The 19,545-nt window shown below is 48.9% G+C and overlaps 1 protein-coding gene across 2 annotated transcripts in view; it reads left to right on the forward strand.

Moving 5' to 3' along the window:
* VTA1 (vesicle trafficking 1) overlaps window positions 1-18,053 on the forward strand; it is a 116,481-nt gene extending 98,428 nt beyond the window's left edge. The window contains exons 8-9 of one of the 2 annotated variants that reach the window (XM_033936787.1): window positions 2,303-2,384; window positions 17,448-17,585. In XM_033936787.1, the coding sequence (XP_033792678.1) occupies window positions 2,303-2,384; window positions 17,448-17,451 (86 nt within the window). In that variant the 3' untranslated portion in view covers window positions 17,452-17,585. Of the gene's footprint in view, window positions 1-2,302; window positions 2,385-17,447 lie in introns of both variants that reach the window. The other variant, XM_033936786.1, reaches the window with a different exon arrangement.
* The last annotated feature ends 1,492 nt before the right edge of the window (window positions 18,054-19,545 follow it).

Raw genomic sequence — 19,545 nt, forward strand, 5'->3', positions numbered from 1 at the left:
TTTTTGCTCTATTGCTTAGCTTTTTAGCATCATGTTTATCTCGTATTTCTACTACTATATATCTGGCGTTCAAGTATACACAGGAAAAATGCTTGAATACCTGAATGTAAAATGCTGGCAAAATTATACATAATTCGTAACTTTTCTTAAAAATGTTGGATGAGAGTTCTATAGTTTAGCCTTCTTGCCTAATAATGGCTGTTCTGTGCTTGTCAACTGGCACATGTTTAGAAGGACTACCTCATTTCAGTTCGTAAATTGAACGAAGACTTCTTTGAGGAATATATAAACTATTCCCAGTGAAGTAGATATAGATTTTGAGTTATATTGTTTTAAAATTTAGACACATATTCTGACTTTGTAAAATTGAGATTTAGATATTTATGCAAGTCTAACTCAAATAGTGCTTCTAAAATAAGCACCCTAGTACAAATAATGCAGCCGTGCTCCATGTCACTTTTTGAGGTTGGCATCACATGTTAATGCAGCAGATTTTGCAGAACATATCACCTGTTAAATGTAAGGTGCAGTCCCTGCCTTTTCCCTACCTTATTCTACATTTGTCAGTTGGAATTAGTTCACTGCTAAATATCAATTGTAGCATTAACTGTTTAGTGCAGTGTTTTGCAACTTGGTCCTGGAGTACCCCCTTGCCAGTCAGGTTTTCAGGATATCCACAATGAATATGCATGAAAGAAATTTGCATATAATGGAAGCAGTGTATGCAAATCAAGTTTATGCATATTCATTGTGGATATCCTGAAAACCTGACTGGCAAGGGAGTACTCCAGGACCGAGTTGAGAAACACTGGTTTAGTGCATATTAATTCAATGTTAACTGCGTAATGCTGTATAGAAAAGGGGCCCTTTTATGGATTATAGAAATACCAGTCTTTAAGCCCGTTACATTAACGGGTGCTAGAATAGATGTGTCTGTCTGTCTGTGTTTCTTTATCTCTCTCTCCTTGGCCGCTGTCTGTATCCTTCTGTCTCCCCCTCCCCCCGAGCAAAGCTGTCTGCTCCCAGCACCCACCTCCCCCCCAAATGTCTCTCCATGGCCCTCTTCTGTCTTCCCCCCCAGAGCAAAGCTGTCTGTCCCCAGCACACCTCCCCCCCAAAGCAGCCCCCTTTCCCTATCTCTCCATGGCCCCTTCTGTCTCCCCCCAGCACACCCCCCCCCCCAAAGCAGCCCCCTTTCCCTCTCCCTGTCTCTCCATGGCCCCTTTTGTCTTCCCCCCCCAGAGCAAAGCTGTTTGCCCCAAGCACACCCCTCCCCCCAAAGCAGCCCCCTTTCCGTCTCCTGCTGACTCTCTCTCTGACCCCCTTTCTCTGTCTGTCTTTCTGTCCCTCTCCCTGCCCCTGTGTCTTTCTTTCTTTCTTTCTGTCTCCCTCCCTCCCGCTGTCTGTCTGTCATTTTCCCCATTTCCCTGTGCAGCAGCATTTCCATCCCACTTCCCTATGCAGCAGCAACAGCATTTCCCTCCTATCCCCCCATTTCCTGTGCAGAAGCAGTAGCAGCATTTTCCCCCACCCCCCTTTCCCTTCTCTTCCCTTCTCTTCCCTGCTCCGTTCGGCCCCTCCCCTTTCTTTTACTGCCGTTGTCCTGCTCGATCTGGCCTGCTCCTGACCCTCCCACCGCCGACAAACCTTGGGGCTCCAGCCGTATAGGCAGCACTTTAAACACGCTGCTTCGCGGCCTTCTACTGCCGATTTCCTCTGCCGCGTCTGTCTCCGATGATGTCATCAGAGACGCGGCAGAGGAAATCGGCAGTAGAAGGGCGTGAAGCAGCGTGTTTATAGTGCTGCCTACGCCGCTGGAGCCGGGAGGTTTGTGGAGGGTCAACGGCCGGAGCGGGGCTGCTGTCCACCACTCGGTTGCTGCCACTGGTGCTGCCTACGCTGCTGGAGCCGGGAGGTTTGGAGAGAGCACAGTCGCGCGCACGCGCCTCCAGCCCCTGCAAGCGCCGTGAGGTGTCAATTAGAATGTTGCCACAGAAGCACACCTCACGGCGCCAGGACTCATGAATTTTTGAGAGCGCATGTGCGCTCTAGCGTTTTATTATTATTGATATTTCATGATGTTCTATATATTTACTCATTAGCTGGCATTTGTTTTGATTATAGTTGCTTTATATGTTCAAGTCTGAGCTCTAGTTTAGAAAAAAAACCTTCACAAATGTTGATAGTAGTCGTAGCTTAACAAAAGAAAATGGCTTTAAGCCAAGAAAACATTAATGGAGCTAGTACTGAAAAAATATGATTAGGCTAGTTTAAAAAAATAATAAGCTTCCTTCCATTAAAGGAGTTGCATGCTGGCCTCTTGCCTCAGATCTCTCTAGAAGGATTTTCCAGTTTCTGTGGCACCATATCGTTCTGCATATAATGTAAGTAGAGGCAACATTTAGTGTTAAAATGTTTTGAATTTTCAAAGGTGTGTAGGGACTTTATACCGTACACCCTCTACAATTTGGTCATAAGTAATTGTTCAGCAGAATATATATATACAGTATATATTTACTGTCCATCAAATAACAGCAAACTTTTTTTAACGTCACATGTTTAAACTAGTTCAGCCATTTCACACCAGCAGGCTAAAAATCAGTGGCGACAGATAGTGGCCATACAGGTTTAACAGGTGACAGATGCCAGAATATTAAAAATGTAAAGCCCATAATGGAATAATTGTTGGTGACTGAAAGAAGAGAGGTGGATTTTTTTTTTTTTTTTAATCTTGCACAGAAGTAATTGCTGTAAGAATTTTTTTCTCATCTTCAATATTCATCTTTTCAATATTTTACCATTTTATAGGCTCTTTTCATAGGTGAACATTTTACCATTTTATCCCAGGACAAGCAGGCAGCATATTCTTTACGCATGGGTGACGTCACCGACGGAGCCCCCGGTACGGACCTTTTTAACTAGAAAGTTCTAGTTGGCCGCACCGCGCGTGCGCGAGTGCCTTCCCGCCCGACGGAGGAGTGCGTGGTCCCCAGTTTCTTCGTTTCCGCGGAGCGAAGAAGACGCGTGTTTTTTCAACGGCCGTTGAAACTACCCTTTTTTGCCTTCCCGCTCGCGAATTTTCTTGTTGTTTTACTTTTCTTACCTTCGGGTTCCCTTTTATTTTCTTTAAAAAAAAAAAAAAGAAGAAGAATTTTCCTTTCTTTTTTCAAACTAGCCCCGGCGGGGCCTGTTGCCACTATACAGGCCTCCGGGTTTGATTTTGCGGAGGCCGTATTCCCATTCATGCCCCCGCAGCCAGGTTTTAAGAAGTGCCAGCGGTGTGCACGCCCGATCTCCCTCACTGACCCACACAATTGGTGCTTGCAGTGTTTTGGGTCTTGAGCATCGGGCGGACTCCTGCACCCGCTGTGCCACTCTTAAAAAGCGAACACTTAAGAATCGCCAGATTCAGCAGAACATCCTATTCGGCACCGGGTCTGCGATGGAATCCTCTGCGTCGACGGCGGTACCGCCAAAATCGACACCCACCACTTCGACGACGCCCGATCCAACATCGGCGCCGCTGGCGCCAGGTAAGCCGGCTAAGAAGCCTTCCTCTTCCCTCGAGCGCCCGCCAGCCACAGTGGCGGCACCGACCATACCGGCTTCACGCCGGCCCCGGAAACGCTCCGCCCCGATCTCGGTGAGTGCCTCGTCATCGGCCTCCTCATTGCCGGGGCGTGGAGCGGCACCTATGGAACCGAAACAGAAGAAAGCGGTTCCGGTACCACCCCTGGATGACCGCATCGCGGCCATCCTCCAAACACAATTACAGGAACAGCTGCAGCATCAACTCCAGCACCTGTTACCCACTATCCTGGCACCGCTCCTTTCGGTACCAGACCGGCCCGAGCCCCGCGACGAACAACCGGTATCCACCCCATCGGTGCCACTTAATACGTCCATGCCGATTCTCTCGGCTGAACAACTCCGTGACCATCCTGTAGTTCACTCACATACCACTACAGATCCGCCTCGGGACCGGGCGGGGCACCGTTCTTCCCGGGACCGGGACCGACACCGATCTTCCTCTCCCGGTACCGTTTCGGTGCGCTCGGGCAAGTCTCTATCTCAGACCCACCATACCGAGCCTTCCATCCCGGTTTCTCGGCACGCGCACCCGGAGGTCCGGGACCCGGACTTATGGGAAGAATCCCCCCCCGGTACCGAGGAGGATGTCTCCTCATCGGACGAGGAACCCTCAGCACCCGATACCACTTCCAAACCTGAGCAATCCTCGTTCTCCAAGTACCTCAGGGAGATGTCAGTGGCTTTGTCTCTCCCTCTAGAGTCAGACTCCAAAAAATCCCAAGCCTTTCTGGAGGCCCTGGATTTTGAACAACCACCTAAGGAGTTCCTCAAGTTACCCGTGCATGACATACTACGGGAAACCTTTTATAAAAACTGGGAGAACCCTCTTACGGTCCCCGAGGCCCCCCGCAAGTTAGATAACTTTTACCGAGTTATCCCGATCCCGGGGTTTGATAAACCTCAATTGCCCCATGAGTCTCTCCTTGTTGAGTCCACCTTGAAGAAAACTCAGGGCTCCAGTGTTTATGCCTCCACCCCTCCTGGCAGAGAGGGTAAAACTATGGACAAGTTTGGCAAGAGGCTCTACCAGAATGCCATGCTGGCCAACAGGGCGAACAATTACACGTTCCACTTTTCATTTTACATGAAACACCTGGTCCAACAGCTGTCCGCCCTTCAAAAATATCTTCCAGAGAGGAAGATTCCACTTTTCCAGCTACAAATTTCCAGTCTCCTTCAACTGAGGAAATTTATGGTCCGCTCTATCTACGATTCCTTTGAGCTGACCTCTCGTGCCTCTGCCATTGCTGTCACCATGCGCCGCCTGGCTTGGCTGAGAGTATCGGATTTGGACATCAACCACCAAGACCGTCTAGCCAACGCTCCCTGTCTTGGGGATGAACTCTTTGGGGAGTCCCTGGATTCCACCACCCAGAAACTCTCGGCCCATGAGACCAGATGGGACACCCTGGTTAAACCCAAGAAAAAGGCTCCACCTGCTCGACCTTACAGACCACAGTCCTCATATCAACGCAGGTTCTCAGCCAGACCGCTCAATCCGCTTTCGCAACAACCTAGGCGGCCCCGCCAGCAATAACACCACACCCAGGCTCGTTCTCAGTCCAACCAACCTGCCAAGCCTCTTCCACCTTCCAAACCCTCTCAGCCCTTTTGACTCTTCTCTCCAGGGCATAGCCAGTCTCCCGCCTTCATTGCCTCTTCCTCAACCAATCGGAGGTCGCTCCACATCTTCCTCAGCCGTTGGGAGGTCATCACATCGGACCAGTGGGTCCTCAACATCATCCGCCACGGCTACTCTCTCAACTTCCAGACTCTTCCACCAGACAATCCTCCCGTAGAGTCTGCTTCTCACTCCTCCCAAACCCCCCTCCTCCTGAGGGAGTTCCAATCCCTCCTTCTTCTCAATGCCATCGAAGAAGTGCCTCTGGACCAAAGGGGTCAGGGATTCTACTCCCGCTACTTCCTGGTTCCTAAGAAGACAGGAGACCTCCGTCCCATTCTCGATCTCAGGGACCTCAACAAGTGTCTAGTCAAGGAGAAGTTCAGAATGCTCTCCCTTGCCACGCTTTACCCTCTTCTCTCTCAGCACGACTGGCTATGTTCCCTGGACCTCAAAGAGGCCTACACTTACATCCCAATCAATCCGACGTCACGTCGCTACCTACGATTTCAGGTACAGCACCGTCACTTTCAGTACAAAGTGCTACCTTTTGGCTTCGCTTCATCGCCCAGGGTGTTCACCAAGTGCCTTATTGTGGTGGCGGCCTTCCTCAGGTCTCACAACCTCCAGGTGTTCCCCTACTTGGACGATTGGTTGGTGAAAGCACCTACGTCTCCACTTGTGCTACAAGCCACTCATCACACCATCTCTCTCCTCCATCTCCTGGGGTTCGAGATCAACTACCCCAAGTCGCATCTACTTCCCACACAGCGACTTCAGTTCATTGGAGCAGTTCTCGACACCACACTAATGAGGGCGTTTCTCCCCTCCGACCGTCAGCGGACCCTGCTCCACCTCTGCCGTCAGGTGCTCCTTCATCACTCCATTCCTGCCCGAAAGATGATGGTCCTCCTGGGCCACATGGCCTCGACGGTCCATGTGCTTCCTCTGGCGCGACTCCACCTCAGGACACCTCAATGGACTCTTGCCAACCAATGGTCACAGACCACGGATCTTCTTTCTCATCCCATCTCTGTGACATCGTCTCTTCAGCAATCTCTTCAATGGTGGTTGAACTCCTCAAATCTTTCCAGGGGTCTACTTTTTCATCTACCCCCTCACTCCATGATCATAACCACGGATGCCTCCCCCTATGCGTGGGGAGCTCACCTGGGAGATCTACGCACCCAGGGACTCTGGACCCCGCAGGAGCGTCAACATCACATCAATTTCCTAGAACTCAGAGCCATGTTCTATGCTCTCAAGGCCTTCCAGCACCTTCTCTGCCCTCAGGTTCTTCTCCTGTGCACAGACAATCAAGTCGCCATGTACTACATAAACAAGCAAGGCAGCACCGGATCTCGCCTCCTTTGTAAGGAGGCTCTCAGCATCTGGACTTGGGCCACGGCCCGCAATCTCTTCCTCAAGGCTGTCTATATCCAGGGCGAACAGAACTCCCTGGCCGACAATCTCAGCCGCATCCTTCAACCTCACGAGTGGACTCTGGACCCTTCCACACTCCACTCCATCTTTGCTCGCTGGGGCACTCCGCAAGTGGACCTCTTTGCAGCACCTCACAACCATCAGCTGCCCCAGTTCTGTTCCAGACTCTTCTCTCCTCATCGTCTGACCCCAGATGCATTCCTGCTCAACTGGAGGGATCGGTTCCTCTATGCCTTTCCTCCACTTCCTCTGATGTTGCGGACGTTATCCAAATTCCGCAGGGACAGGGCCACCATGATTCTCATCGCTCCTCGGTGGCCTCGCCAACACTGGTTCTCCCTCCTGCTTCAGCTCAGCTCCAGGGAGCCCATTCCTCTTCCTGTGTTTCCTACTCTACTTACGCAACGTCAGTCTCTACTGCATCCCAATCTGTCTTCGCTCCACCTGACAGCTTGGTTTCTCTCGGGCTGACCTCTCCAGAGAATCTGTCTCAACCTGTCCGTCTCATTTTGGACGCCTCCAGGAATCCGGCCACCCTCCAATGTTACCATCAGAAGTGGACCAGGTTCTCCTCTTGGTGTCTACGGCGTCATCACGATCCCACCTCTTTAGCGGTGGAAACTGTACTGGATTATTTGCTCTCTCTATCCAATGCTGGCCTCAAATCTACCTCAATCAGAGTCCACCTCAGTGCCATCACTGCGTTTCATGAGCCTATCCTCGGAAAACCTCTCACGGCTCATCCACTGGTTTCCCGGTTCATGAGAGGCCTCTTCAATGTCAAACCGCCTCTGAAGCCTGCTCCTGTCGTCTGGGACCTGAATGTGGTTTTATCAGCCCTCATGAAACCCCCCTTTGAGCCTCTTGCCACAACTTCGCTCAAACTTCTCACATGGAAGGTGCTTTTCCTCATTGCCATCACCTCTGCCAGGAGGGTTAGTGAGATGCATGCACTGGTCGCCGATCCACCGTTCACTGTTTTTCACCATGACAAGGTGGTTCTGCGTACCCACCCTAAGTTCCTTCCCAAAGTGGTCTCGGCTTTTCACCTTAACCAGTCCATTGTGTTGCCTGTCTTTTTCCCGAAACCTCACTCACATCCTGGGGAACAGGCGTTGCACACTCTGGATTGCAAGCGTGCCCTTGCCTACTACCTTGATCGTACAAGGGCTCACCGCTTGTCCCCTCAGCTCTTCCTGACCTGCGATCCTAACCGTCTAGGTCGCCCTGTCTCTAAACGGACGCTGTCCAACTGGCTTGCGGCCTGCATCGCGTTCTGTTATGCTCGGGCCGGTCTGTCACTGGAAGGTGCTGTCACGGCCCACAGGGTTAGAGCTATGGCTGCTTCTGTTGCTTTCCTCCGTTCCACACCCATTGAGGAAATCTGCAAGGCTGCCACCTGGTCCTCAGTTCACACGTTCACTACTCACTACTGCCTGGATGCATTCTCCAGACGGGATGGGCACTTCGGCCAATCTGTACTACAGAGTTTATTTTCCTAATGGCCAACCATCCCTCCTCCCTCTCTGTTAGCTTGGAGGTCACCCATGCGTAAAGAATATGCTGCCTGCTTGTCCTGGGATAAAGCACAGTTACTTACCGTAACAGGTGTTATCCAGGGACAGCAGGCAGATATTCTTACGTCCCACCCTCCTCCCCGGGTTGGCTTCTTAGCTGGCTTATCTTAACTGGGGACCACGCACTCCTCCGTCGGGCGGGAAGGCACTCGCGCACGCGCGGTGCGGCCAACTAGAACTTTCTAGTTAAAAAGGTCCGTACCGGGGGCTCCGTCGGTGACGTCACCCATGCGTAAAGAATATCTTCCTGCTGTCCCTGGATAACACCTGTTACGGTAAGTAACTGTGCTTTATGTGCTCTTTTCATAGGGGAACATTTTAAAGAGAAATGTATATCCAGAACAAATGTTTGCTGCATCAGGGTACTTAAATGTGCAGTGTTACAGAAGACATGCAACTGTAGTTTGCCCCCTTACACTGTTGTCATTAAGCTACAATCTAAATAAGAAAAATATGGTCAGGATTATCTAAACAAACAGACTAAAACCTGTAATAGGCTATTCAGAAATACTTGGCTCTGCAGCTTATGAGGTTGAATATTTTCATTTGCCATTTTTGTCTTGGTCTTTTCTTTTTTTTAATTGTATACCATCACACACTGGTTCACTAGAATTAAATAAAATAGTATTTCCTTTTTTATGGTTAAGTTAAAAGTTTTGATTCTAAAGAAACCACCAAATGCTTTGTAGAGATTACCGTATTTTCACGCAAATAACACGCACCCGTATAAAACGCGCACACGTGTATAGCGCGCAGAAATCACGATGATAAGCACAAAAACTTTGGTATAACGCGCTCACGATTATACCGCGCATGCTGCCCGACTCTCCGTTCACCCCCCTGACTTCCGTGCACTGCCCCGCCTCTCCGTGCGCTGTCCCGACTCTCCGTTCACCCCCCCCTGACTTCCGTGCACTGCCCCGACTTTCCGTGCGCTGTCCCGACTCTCCGTTCACCCCCCCCTGACTTCCGTGCACTGCCCTGACTTTCCGTGCGCTGTCCCGACTCTCCGTTCACCTCCCCTGACTTCCGTGCACTGTCCCCCCTTGAAGGTCTGTCCCCATCCTGAAAGCCTGATGCCCCCCCCCGACGTCCGATACATCCCTCCCCCCGAAGGACCGCCGATTCCCCAACAATATCGGGCCAGGAGGGAGCCCAAATCCTCCTGGCCACGGCGACCCCCTAACCCCACCCCGCACTACATTACGGGCAGGAGGGATCCCAGGCCCTCCTGCCCTCGACGCAAACCCCCCTCCCCCCAACGACCGCCCCCCCAGCCGACCCGCGACCACCCTGGCGACCCCCACGACCCCCCCCCCCCCCTTCCCCGTACCTTTGGTAGTTGGGCCAGAAGGGAGCCCAAACCCTCATGGCCACGGCGACCCCCTAACCCCACCCCGCACTACATTACGGGCAGGAGGGATCCCAGGCCCTCCTGCCCTCGACGCAAACCCCCCCCCCCCCCAACGACCGCCCCCCCCAAGAACCTCCGACCCCCCCCCCAGCCGACCCGCGACCCCCCTGGCGACCCCCACGACCCCCCCACCCCCCTTCCCCGTACCTTTGGTAGTTGGCCGGACAGACGGGAGCCAAACCCGCCTGTCCGGCAGGCAGCCAACGAAGGAATGAGGCCGGATTGGCCCATCCATCCTAAAGCTCCGCCTACTGGTGGGGCCTAAGGCGCGTGGGCCAATCAGAATAGGCCCTGGAGCCTTAGGTCCCACCTGGGGGCGCGGCCTGAGGCACATGGTCGGGTTGGGCCCATGTGCCTCAGGCCGCGCCCCCAGGTGGGACCTAAGGCTCCAGGGCCTATTCTGATTGGCCCACGCGCCTTAGGCCCCACCAGTAGGCGGAGCTTTAGGATGGATGGGCCAATCCGGCCTCATTCCTTCGTTGGCTGCCTGCCGGACAGGCGGGTTTGGCTCCCGTCTGTCCGGCCAACTACCAAAGGTACGGGGAAGGGGGGTGGGGGGGTCGCCAGGGGGATCGCGGGTCGGCTGGGGGGCGGTCGGAGGTTCTTGGGGGGGGACGGTCGTTGTGGGGGAGGGGGGTTAGCGTCGAGGGCAGGAGGGCCTGGGATCCCTCCTGCCCGTAATGTAGTGCGGGGTGGGGTTAGGGGGTCGCCGTGGCCAGGAGGGTTTGGGCTCCCTTCTGGCCCGATATTGTCGGGAAGTCGGCGGTCCTTCGGGGTGGGGGGGATGTATCGGACGTCGGGGAGTCGGCCGGGCAAGAGGGCTTGGGCTCCCTCTTGCTCCGATCGTGGATGCGGGTGCGGGTGGGAGCGCGTGCGAGTGGTCGTTCGGGGTGGGGGTGCGAGTGGTCCTGCCGGGGGGGGGGGATGTATCGGACGTCGGGGAGTCGGCCGGGCAAGAGGGCTTGGGCTCCCTCTTGCTCCGATCGTGGATGCGGGTGCGGGTGGGAGCGCGTGCGAGCGGTCGTTCGGGGTGGGGGTGCGAGTGGTCCTGCCGGGGGGGGGGGGATGTATCGGACGTCGGGGAGTCGGCCGGGCAAGAGGGCTTGGGCTCCCTCTTGCTCCGATCGTGGATGCGGGTGCGGGTGGGAGCGCGTGCGAGTGGTCGTTCGGGGTGGGGGTGCGAGTGGTCCTGCTGGGAGGGTGAATCGGGCGTCGGGCGGGGTGGGAACTATGTTTTAAAACTTTTGTATACCGCGCTCACGCATATAACGCGCGAGGGGTATGCGCGGTAGGTAAAAACGCGTATAACGCGCGCGTTATATGCGTGAAAATACGGTAATGGATTGTAAAGGTGAGTGGAATATAAATTCAACAAATGAAATAGTTGTAAAACTAGAGTATGATTTAGAAGTTTCTTTGTGAAATGTAGGGAGCTCTTCAGGTGAACCAAAGGTAGTAAATTCAATAAAATATTTGAACTAAAACTGAAAATGCAAAAAATGAGTAAAATCCGGAACGACCCAAACAGTGTCTTGGATATCTTGGACAAGAGGGTTAACAGAAATGATAATATTATTTAAATTTCTGCACATCAAGATGCCTTTTGAAATTGACATTTTTCTGAGATAGCCTTGCTGACTTCCCGCCTTGGGAAGAAACAATCTATATAACTTAGAAAAGGAAATTCTATCACAGATGACAATAAGCATGCTGCATATATTGTACTGAATTAAATCAAATGAGAAATTCTATGAGCGTCGGAGCAGTTACCGCCGCTGTCGGCATAAAACCCGCACTATACGTTGGTAAAAAGAGGGGGTAAGCAAGCAATATAGACAATATGAAGAAAATTTCAAGTAATATAAAACCAAAAGAAACTCTGTGGAATATAAAACTCCATTTATACACCACAAACAGTTCTATTCGGTTAACATAAAGAGAGCTGTAAATTCAGAGAGAATTACAAAATAACAATGGAAACATACATTACATCCATATTTTCCCCCAATTCCTTAAATAAGTACGTTTTTAACGGTTTTCCTATAATGATCTTAAGATACAGATGCAGATTTCTATCCTAACTAGCAGCCTGAAAAGCCAACATCTTTTCTATATATTTCCATTTAGAGCAGCGCCTTACATTAGGAAACATAAAAAAATTAGAAAAATGTGAAGGGTTCCTTGATCTATTGAAAGCAAATTGATCGGATAATATGGCAATAGACCATAAAATGCATTATAACAAAAGCAGCCAAATTTGAAAATTACTCTGGCCTCTATTGGAAGCCAGTGCAGTTTATAAAAGTAAAGAGTAATGTGATCTTTTTTTTTTTTTCTTCAAATTTTAAAAATCAGTCGTATTGTAGAGTTCTGAATTAACTGCAGTTCCCAAAAATTGTTTTGTAGACTGGCAAAATAGACTGTATTACAATTGTCCAAACTTATGAATCTAAAGGCTGCAGCAATAATTGAAAAGCATAGTCATGAAAAAAAGCCCTTAATAAATGTAATTTCCATAGTACAGAGAAACCGAACAAAGTCTTACTAACCTTTTGTGACATTAGTTCTTTTTACTATATATGCTAATCTTTTGCGAATATCTAGGGTTGCTTTTCTGAAGTAGGCTGTTTCTAGTACGTGTCTAGTAGTCCTGAATGCTAGGGTTATGCATTTAAACCTACAAGTTGCTTTTAGAATATCACTTATCTTTTAATTTCACCTCCTTCCTAGAAGGCTTGTTCCTGCCCTCTCAGTTTTTCTTTAGAAAGCAAGTTGCTCAGATATGTTTCTGATTTGCTCTGCTGTTTTATTATTTTTGGGGGGTTTTCCTGTCGTTTTAAGTTGGAGGCTCAGTGCCTAGAGGTTTCCTCTTGTTAGGACCTTTGCCTGGGAGTAGACGCAGACTTGTGTGGCAGAAGTCTGCTACTAGCAGGATCAGCCCTCAGGGACACCTGTTTAGTCGGCCTGCTGTAATATTTTTGGAGCTCAGGGGCCATCCCCTGAGTAGCTGCTCGCATCCATGATTTATCAGGAGCTTGAGCGCAGGCCGTTTGGCTCCTTCCTGGCTTGAATGGGATTAATAGTGGGCCGTCTGCATGGTTCTCTCCCTGTTTCAGTGAGAGAGGTTCTGGGGATTGAAGCTCAGTCTGACATTGGTGCGACTGGCATAGAGAAAACCTGTAAGGCAGAGTTCTCCATTTGTTCCAGCTGTACTTCTGAGTTGAGGCAGGCAGGCACCACATGGCACAGCGAGTAATATAGCCTATGGGGAAAACTGGGGTTTCTGGGGTCAGAGCTAGGGACCCCCTCCTCTAAAACCCCCTTCCCTGTAGTTTTTGAATGTCAGGGGAGCACCCCTTGGGGCCGTTTTTGGCACGAATTCGCTGGCAGCGGCCATCTTGGTTTTTAAACTATTTTTTTTTCTAAAGCCTCCATTTGCCTCAAAACCCCTCAATTTTACTTAAAACCATTTGGGATAGACCCCTCAGGCCTTTCTACACCTGTATCATGCCAGGTTTGTGCTGTATGGTTGGCAGAGGAGGGTTCGTGTGCTGTATGCTGTGAGGAGGGGCAGGAGCTGGACTCAGCCTCCTCTGGAGATCATAGGAGACTCGATCCCAGGGGAATAGGCCCTTTCCAGAGCCCTCCAAAGGAGATTTGTATAAGTGCAAGTATGAATACCATGGAGCCCAGGAAGACCTTCAGGGAATCCCTGCCCTGTAAGACCTCACCCCCAGATTTTGAGAGTCTGATGTGGAATGCTTATTTAAACTGCCAGGGTCCCCCAGCTTCTGCTGAAAGTGCGACATTGGTGGCGGCACTGGGGATTAGTCCTCAGCCTGGGCCACATGCAGATAAGGATCCAGAGCTGGATCAGAATGTCGAGTCTGACATTGACTGGGAGGATATAAGATCGAATTCTATGATCTTATTATCCCAGAGCGCAGTTTCCCTGGCAGAGTCTGGCATGACAAAAATCATGGATGGCCCTTGACAGGGGGAAGACCCCATGGTGTGATGCCTGTTCAAGGATAAGTGGACATAACTAAGTTGCTGGAATTTCCTCCAGCCTCCACATCACAGTGTTCAATTATGAGCGGCTCAGTGACTCTGACCACATTCTTTCCCTCGATTCCTGACATTACAAAGCTAGTCACTAACCACTGGGAGTTTCCAGAAGAGACCCTGTGAGTGGCCAAGGCTATGGCCAAGCGTTCCCCCATGGCTCCGGATTTTCATCAGCTGTTTGTTCAGCTGAAGGTTGATTCACTGGTAGCATAGATCACTAAGCAGATTCCCTTGCCCAGTGAAGGAGGAGTGATGTTGAAGGATACTCAGGATCACAAGGTAGGTAGATGTGGTTCTCAAGAGGCAATTTGAAGCTTAAAGCAGTAGCTGCAGCTTCCTTTATGGCACATGCTTCTCAAACTCTATCTCGGGTCTCAGCCTCAGAGGAAGACAAAGACCCTCAGACGATCCTTTCTGGGGTGAATTATTACATTACATTAGTGATTTCTATTCCACCTTTACCTTGTGGTTCAAGGCGGATTACATCATAAGTCATGAGCATGTTAGCCTATTCTATCTCTGTCCGACAGATGTTCTGGATCAGACAATGGACAGGAGACTCGGTTTCTAAGGCCACCCTCAGCAGGCCTTCTTAAAGGCCATGCCACTCCATATATCCTCCTGGAATATCCTAACGACTGGTGCTAGCCTTTACAATTGGGGGGGGGGGGGGTCATTGCAATGGACATCCAGTTCAGGGTCGTTTCTCCCCAATCCAACAGAAGTGGTCCATAAATTGCCTGGAACTCAGAGCCATTTGGCTGGTGTTGCAGGCCCTGGAGAAGTCCTTGGAAGGCAATGTAGTCAGGGTGTTCTTGGATAATGCAACAGCGGTGGCCTACGTCACTTGACAAGGAGACACCAGGAGCGCTTTGTTATGTCTAGAGCAGGGGTGTCCAACCTTTTGGCTTCCCTGGGCCACATTGGCCGAAAAAAATGTTTCTGGGGCCGCACAGACGCTGCAGCAAGACAGAGAAGGGAGCTGGCAAGACGGTAAACACCCGGGGTCAGCAGAGGAAAACACTGCATCGCCTGTGACTGGGGCCGCACAAAATACTTCACGGGGCCACATACAGTCCTTAGGCCGCAGGTTGGACACTCCTGGTCTAGAGGCTTAACTTCTCTTTCTGCAGATTCTCTCAGCCGCCTATGTTGCGGGAGTAGAGAATATACAGGCCAACTATCTCAGCTGGCAGATAATAAACTCAGGGGAGTGGTCACTGTTCCCACAAGCATTCAATGCCATTGTTTGATGGTGGGGGCACCCACTGATTGATCTCATGGCCTCAGCGGTAAACACAAAGGTGAATCGCTTTTACAGCTAAAGATATGAGCCTCGAAGTGCAGGGTTGGACCCTTTAGTCCAGCTGTGGCTAGAGAAGGGGCTTTTTCTTGTATGTGTTTCCCCCATTGGCCATGCTAGGTAGAGTCATTCGCAGGATCACAAGTCAACTGGGGCTAGTTGTCCTAGTACCAGTAGTAGCAGGCAAGGGTGCCTATTATCTCTGTTACCTTTTATATTGTAGCAGAAATGTTTGACAAATCTGATTTAGACAATTGAAAGATTTTTGTAGGCATTAAAATGGGACAAGAACTAAATACGTGTTCTTAGATTTTCAGCAGTTCAATGGCATTGCCTTGAAACAACAAATTAACTAGTTGGTCTATTTTAGCCAAAGCTGTACATCCCAAGGGCTCGCTAACATAATCTGAGGATTTAGTTGACAAAAAAAAGTAAACTAAGAGCATGCTATCTTATTGCGCTGGCATTACAACTCTATTCCCTGATATAGAGCAAGAAATGGGCTTGGGTTGCACCTAGCAGTTAACACATTGTAACTTGCCATTGGCTGCTACTGTTGCAGATATACTTCTTGTATGGTAACTATTTTTTCTATGTAGTGCTGTATGGGAAGTTGATAGAAATGCACCAACAGCTACTGCACAGATGTTTACACTTTTATGAAAGTTATTTTTATAACAGAGTATCTAGGTCGTGAGCAGTAAGGCGCCTGTTGTGATGCTGTTTTATAAAGATATATAGACACCTAAGTGACTTTAATGCTGTAGGAGTTTCAGTTCAACCAAAAATAGACTATTTTTGTTTGAGCATCGCTTTAGCTCCCATTTTTCGGGTTTTGTTAATATTCAGTAGGATTTTCAGTAGCATATTACAGCTGACAGATGTGGGGGAAGCCACTGCTTGCCCTGGATTCGTAGCATGGAATGTTGCTGGTTTGCGTTTCTGCCGGGTGCTTGTGACCTGGATTGGCCAATGTGGAAACAAGATACTGAGCTAGATGCACCATTGGTCTGACCCATAAGGCTATTCTTATGTTCTAGATTGAAAATGCAGATATTACACCTACTTAAGAGCAGGTGCAAATATTAGCCCCTATCATATAAAATATGTGCATTAATTGTGGCTTTGCTCAGAATCCACCCAAACTTTATCCCTAACGCTACCTCTTCCTGTGAATGTGTATACCAGCTTGCATTTGCATGTACTTTAGGCATGGCCTGATATATATATATTTTTTTAATTCCATTCACAAATGCCTCTGAAAATCCAAGCATAATCTGGGATCTGATGGCTTCAAAGAATAGAATTAGAACTGGTATGGAAAAGAAAAGGGTAGCATTAACTATAGAGTGGCAGACCATAGAATTAAACGAATAGGTAGGTTAGTAAAATTACTCACTATATAAATACAAAATGAAAGTTTGAAGGAAACTCTGTGTAAATGGATCCATCAGACTTTACCAAAGAAAAATGTTATGTATCTTTGGGACTGTGACCTGTCGTATAAAATCTACACATTTATAGAACATCTAGAGCAGGAGTGTCAAAGCCCCTCCTTGAGGGCCGCAATCCACTCGGGTTTTCAGGATTTCCCCAATGAATAAGCATGAGATCTATTAGCATACAATGAAAGCGGTGCATGCAAATAGATCTCATGCATATTCATTGGGGAAATCCTGAAAACCCAACTGGAATGCGGCCTTCGAGGAGGGACTTTGAAACCCCTGATCTAGAATATGCATGGCATTAGGTGACCACACTCCTGACAGCATACAGCCTTTGCATTTACTGTGCATTCGTTTTTGCTCCTAATATGCGGCGAGTGAAAAAGCTACAGCACACCTTCAGGGGGCTAAACATTGTTTTGAGCCAAAGCTGGAGAGCATATTTGATGTATGTTTTATTGGAAACCGCCTTGGTTTAAAACAGATAAGAAAGGAGATGTTTGCCATGGCCAGATGTATGTTGTAGATGTAGAATAAACTTTTCGGCTATGGATGAATTCATTCTTCCATGCTGAAGGCAGTCAGTACAAAAGCAGCCACTGTTTATGCTGAATATAGCATTCTGGTAACTAACTTTTTTGAAGAATTACATCCTTTGCTGACGACATATATAAAGGACAAACCTTTCTCAAGCATATCAGTTTCTCATTCTGAAAAGGAACTGGACAATGAGCTATTGGGCCTAAAAGCCATCCAGCAATTCAACACTCTATCTGGAGAGAAAAAAAAACACAGGGATTCCAAAAAGATAACCAAATAGCTAGTGCACCATATACTTTAGGGAATTAGAATAAGTCCAAGCTTGCTTTTTATGTTAGAATTGAAAATACATCTTGAATTTATTCACATGTAATGAAAAGCTTTTTCATACTTTTTTTGTCATTTTAGTTTTAATTTTCTGTTTTGTGTTTTCTTATGCTTCTAGCTGATCTCCTTTTAACACCAGAGGACTTTGCACGGGCTCAGAAGTTCTGCAAATATGCTGGAAGTGCTCTTCAGTACGAAGACGTTGGCACTGCTGTGCTGAATCTACAGAAAGCCCTCAAATTACTCACTACCGGCAGAGAATAAGCCCTTTGTCCCAACAGAATTCATAGCTCCAGCCTAAAGAACTAACAGGCCTCATTATTCCACCTTCAGCCTATCTGATGAACGCAGCCCTGAAAACCCTCATTTTTTTCTTTTTCTGTGAAACATGATAATGAAATCTGTGTCCCTCTATCAGATACTGTTTCATTAATCAACAGCCTTAAGATAGCTTCATTGCTAACATAATGGAGTAAGAAAAGTTGTTGTGCAAATGGGTTTCATACTACCAAGATATTGGTGGTGGTGGTGGTGGAGTTGGAGGCACACAAAACATTGCATAGAACATTTAGAACAAATGCTGATACTTCCGTTTTATGTCTGGAGAATCTGTTGACTCATTCTTTTCAGATGTTTAAGAATTAAAAAAAAAAAAGTGACAGTACTGTAATCTTTTTTTAAAATCTTTATTCATTTTCAAACTTACAATAAGTGTATCAACATGTTAAAACAAATTTAACCATAAATATATCACTTAGTAATAATCAATAGTACAAATGATATACTGATATCTCCCACCCTTCCCACCCCTTCCTGTTATATAATCAAATACCTTGTACAATATATAATGATAAAATTACCCCCCTCCACCTCATAATTGAACCTGTACATGGTTGAGGGAGATGTGTTGAGACACATAAGCTCCCCCAAGGCTAGGCGTGGGTGTGGTTTTGCCCGGAAGTGGCTTTGGGCAAGCTTAGGCAGTCATAGGCATCTCCCTAGGGCCTCAACGGACACAGCCGCAGAGCTAATCACAGCAAGGGAATTCCCCTGCTGCGATCAGCTGAGTGGCTTCAGCAGGGACACCCTCCCCCCTACACACACACTCGCGAAGTCCCCCAGCAGGAGGGATGCCCACTCCTCCCACTGGAGCCCCTGAACCCCCAAGAATTCCCCTGTTAGAAGGGATGCCCACTTCCTCCCGCCGGAACCCCTGACCCCCCTACCCACAAAATCTGACACCCCCCAACCAGTAAGACACGCCCTGCAGACCCCCACCTCGTACCCCAAAGCTCCACCCCTGTATCTCTTTGTAGAAAGTCTGGCCAGAGGGATGCTTACCCCCTCCAGCCGGCAGGCCTGCCACACCAAAATGGCATACCTTTACCTTCCTGGTGCATTCTGGGATGCATCAGGGAGGGTCCTCAGGTTCTGATTGGTCAATTAGAGCTTTAGGCCTCTCTCCAGTACATCTCAGAATGCACCAGTAAGGGGAAGGCCCTCCATTTAGTGTGTTGGGCCTGCCGGCCGGAGAGTTTAAGCATCCCTCCGGCCAGACTTTCTACAAAGAGGTACAGATGGGTAGGGAGGAGTTTAGAATAGAGAATGACACGAGGACAAATTTTCCCCCGTCTCTGAGAGTTATTTTCTAGTCCCTGCTCCATTCCTGCAAGCTCTGTTCTCATCTGCACAAGCCTCAAACACTTTAAAATCATAAGTGTTTGAGGCTTGTGAGGTTAAGGCAGAGCTTACAGGAATGGGATGGGACTGGGAAATTGCGGGGATGAGGAAAAATTGGTCCCCGTGCCCTTCTCTCGTCTAGAAGCTTGGGGAGAGAATGGGGGGTGTCGTTGGTTTGGGAAGTTCAGAAGTTCCAAGGGGTTCCGGCAAGAGGGAATTCTTGTGAGGGGAGGATCTCTGCCACAGATGCTCAGCTGATCGCTGCAGTGGGATTCCCTGGTCGCGACCAGCTGATAACAGTGTGATTCTCTAACTGGCACATGTGACCTGGGCGCCAGTTAGAGAATCAGGGCAGTTAGATGGGGTTAGGTGCCTGTCCGTTAGGGCAGATGTGATTCTGTCTGCAATTCTCAGCTGCTTCTTAGGCCAGGTCCTATACAGAATTTCCCCCTATGTGTGTGTTAGGGGGATAGTATAATTTGCAAAGCCTATTTTATCTGTAGAAAAGGCCTTTTATAAACTTTTGCAGCAGTGTA

This window comes from Geotrypetes seraphini, chromosome 3, assembly GCF_902459505.1.
Source record: "Geotrypetes seraphini chromosome 3, aGeoSer1.1, whole genome shotgun sequence".
NCBI lineage: Eukaryota > Metazoa > Chordata > Amphibia > Gymnophiona > Dermophiidae > Geotrypetes > Geotrypetes seraphini.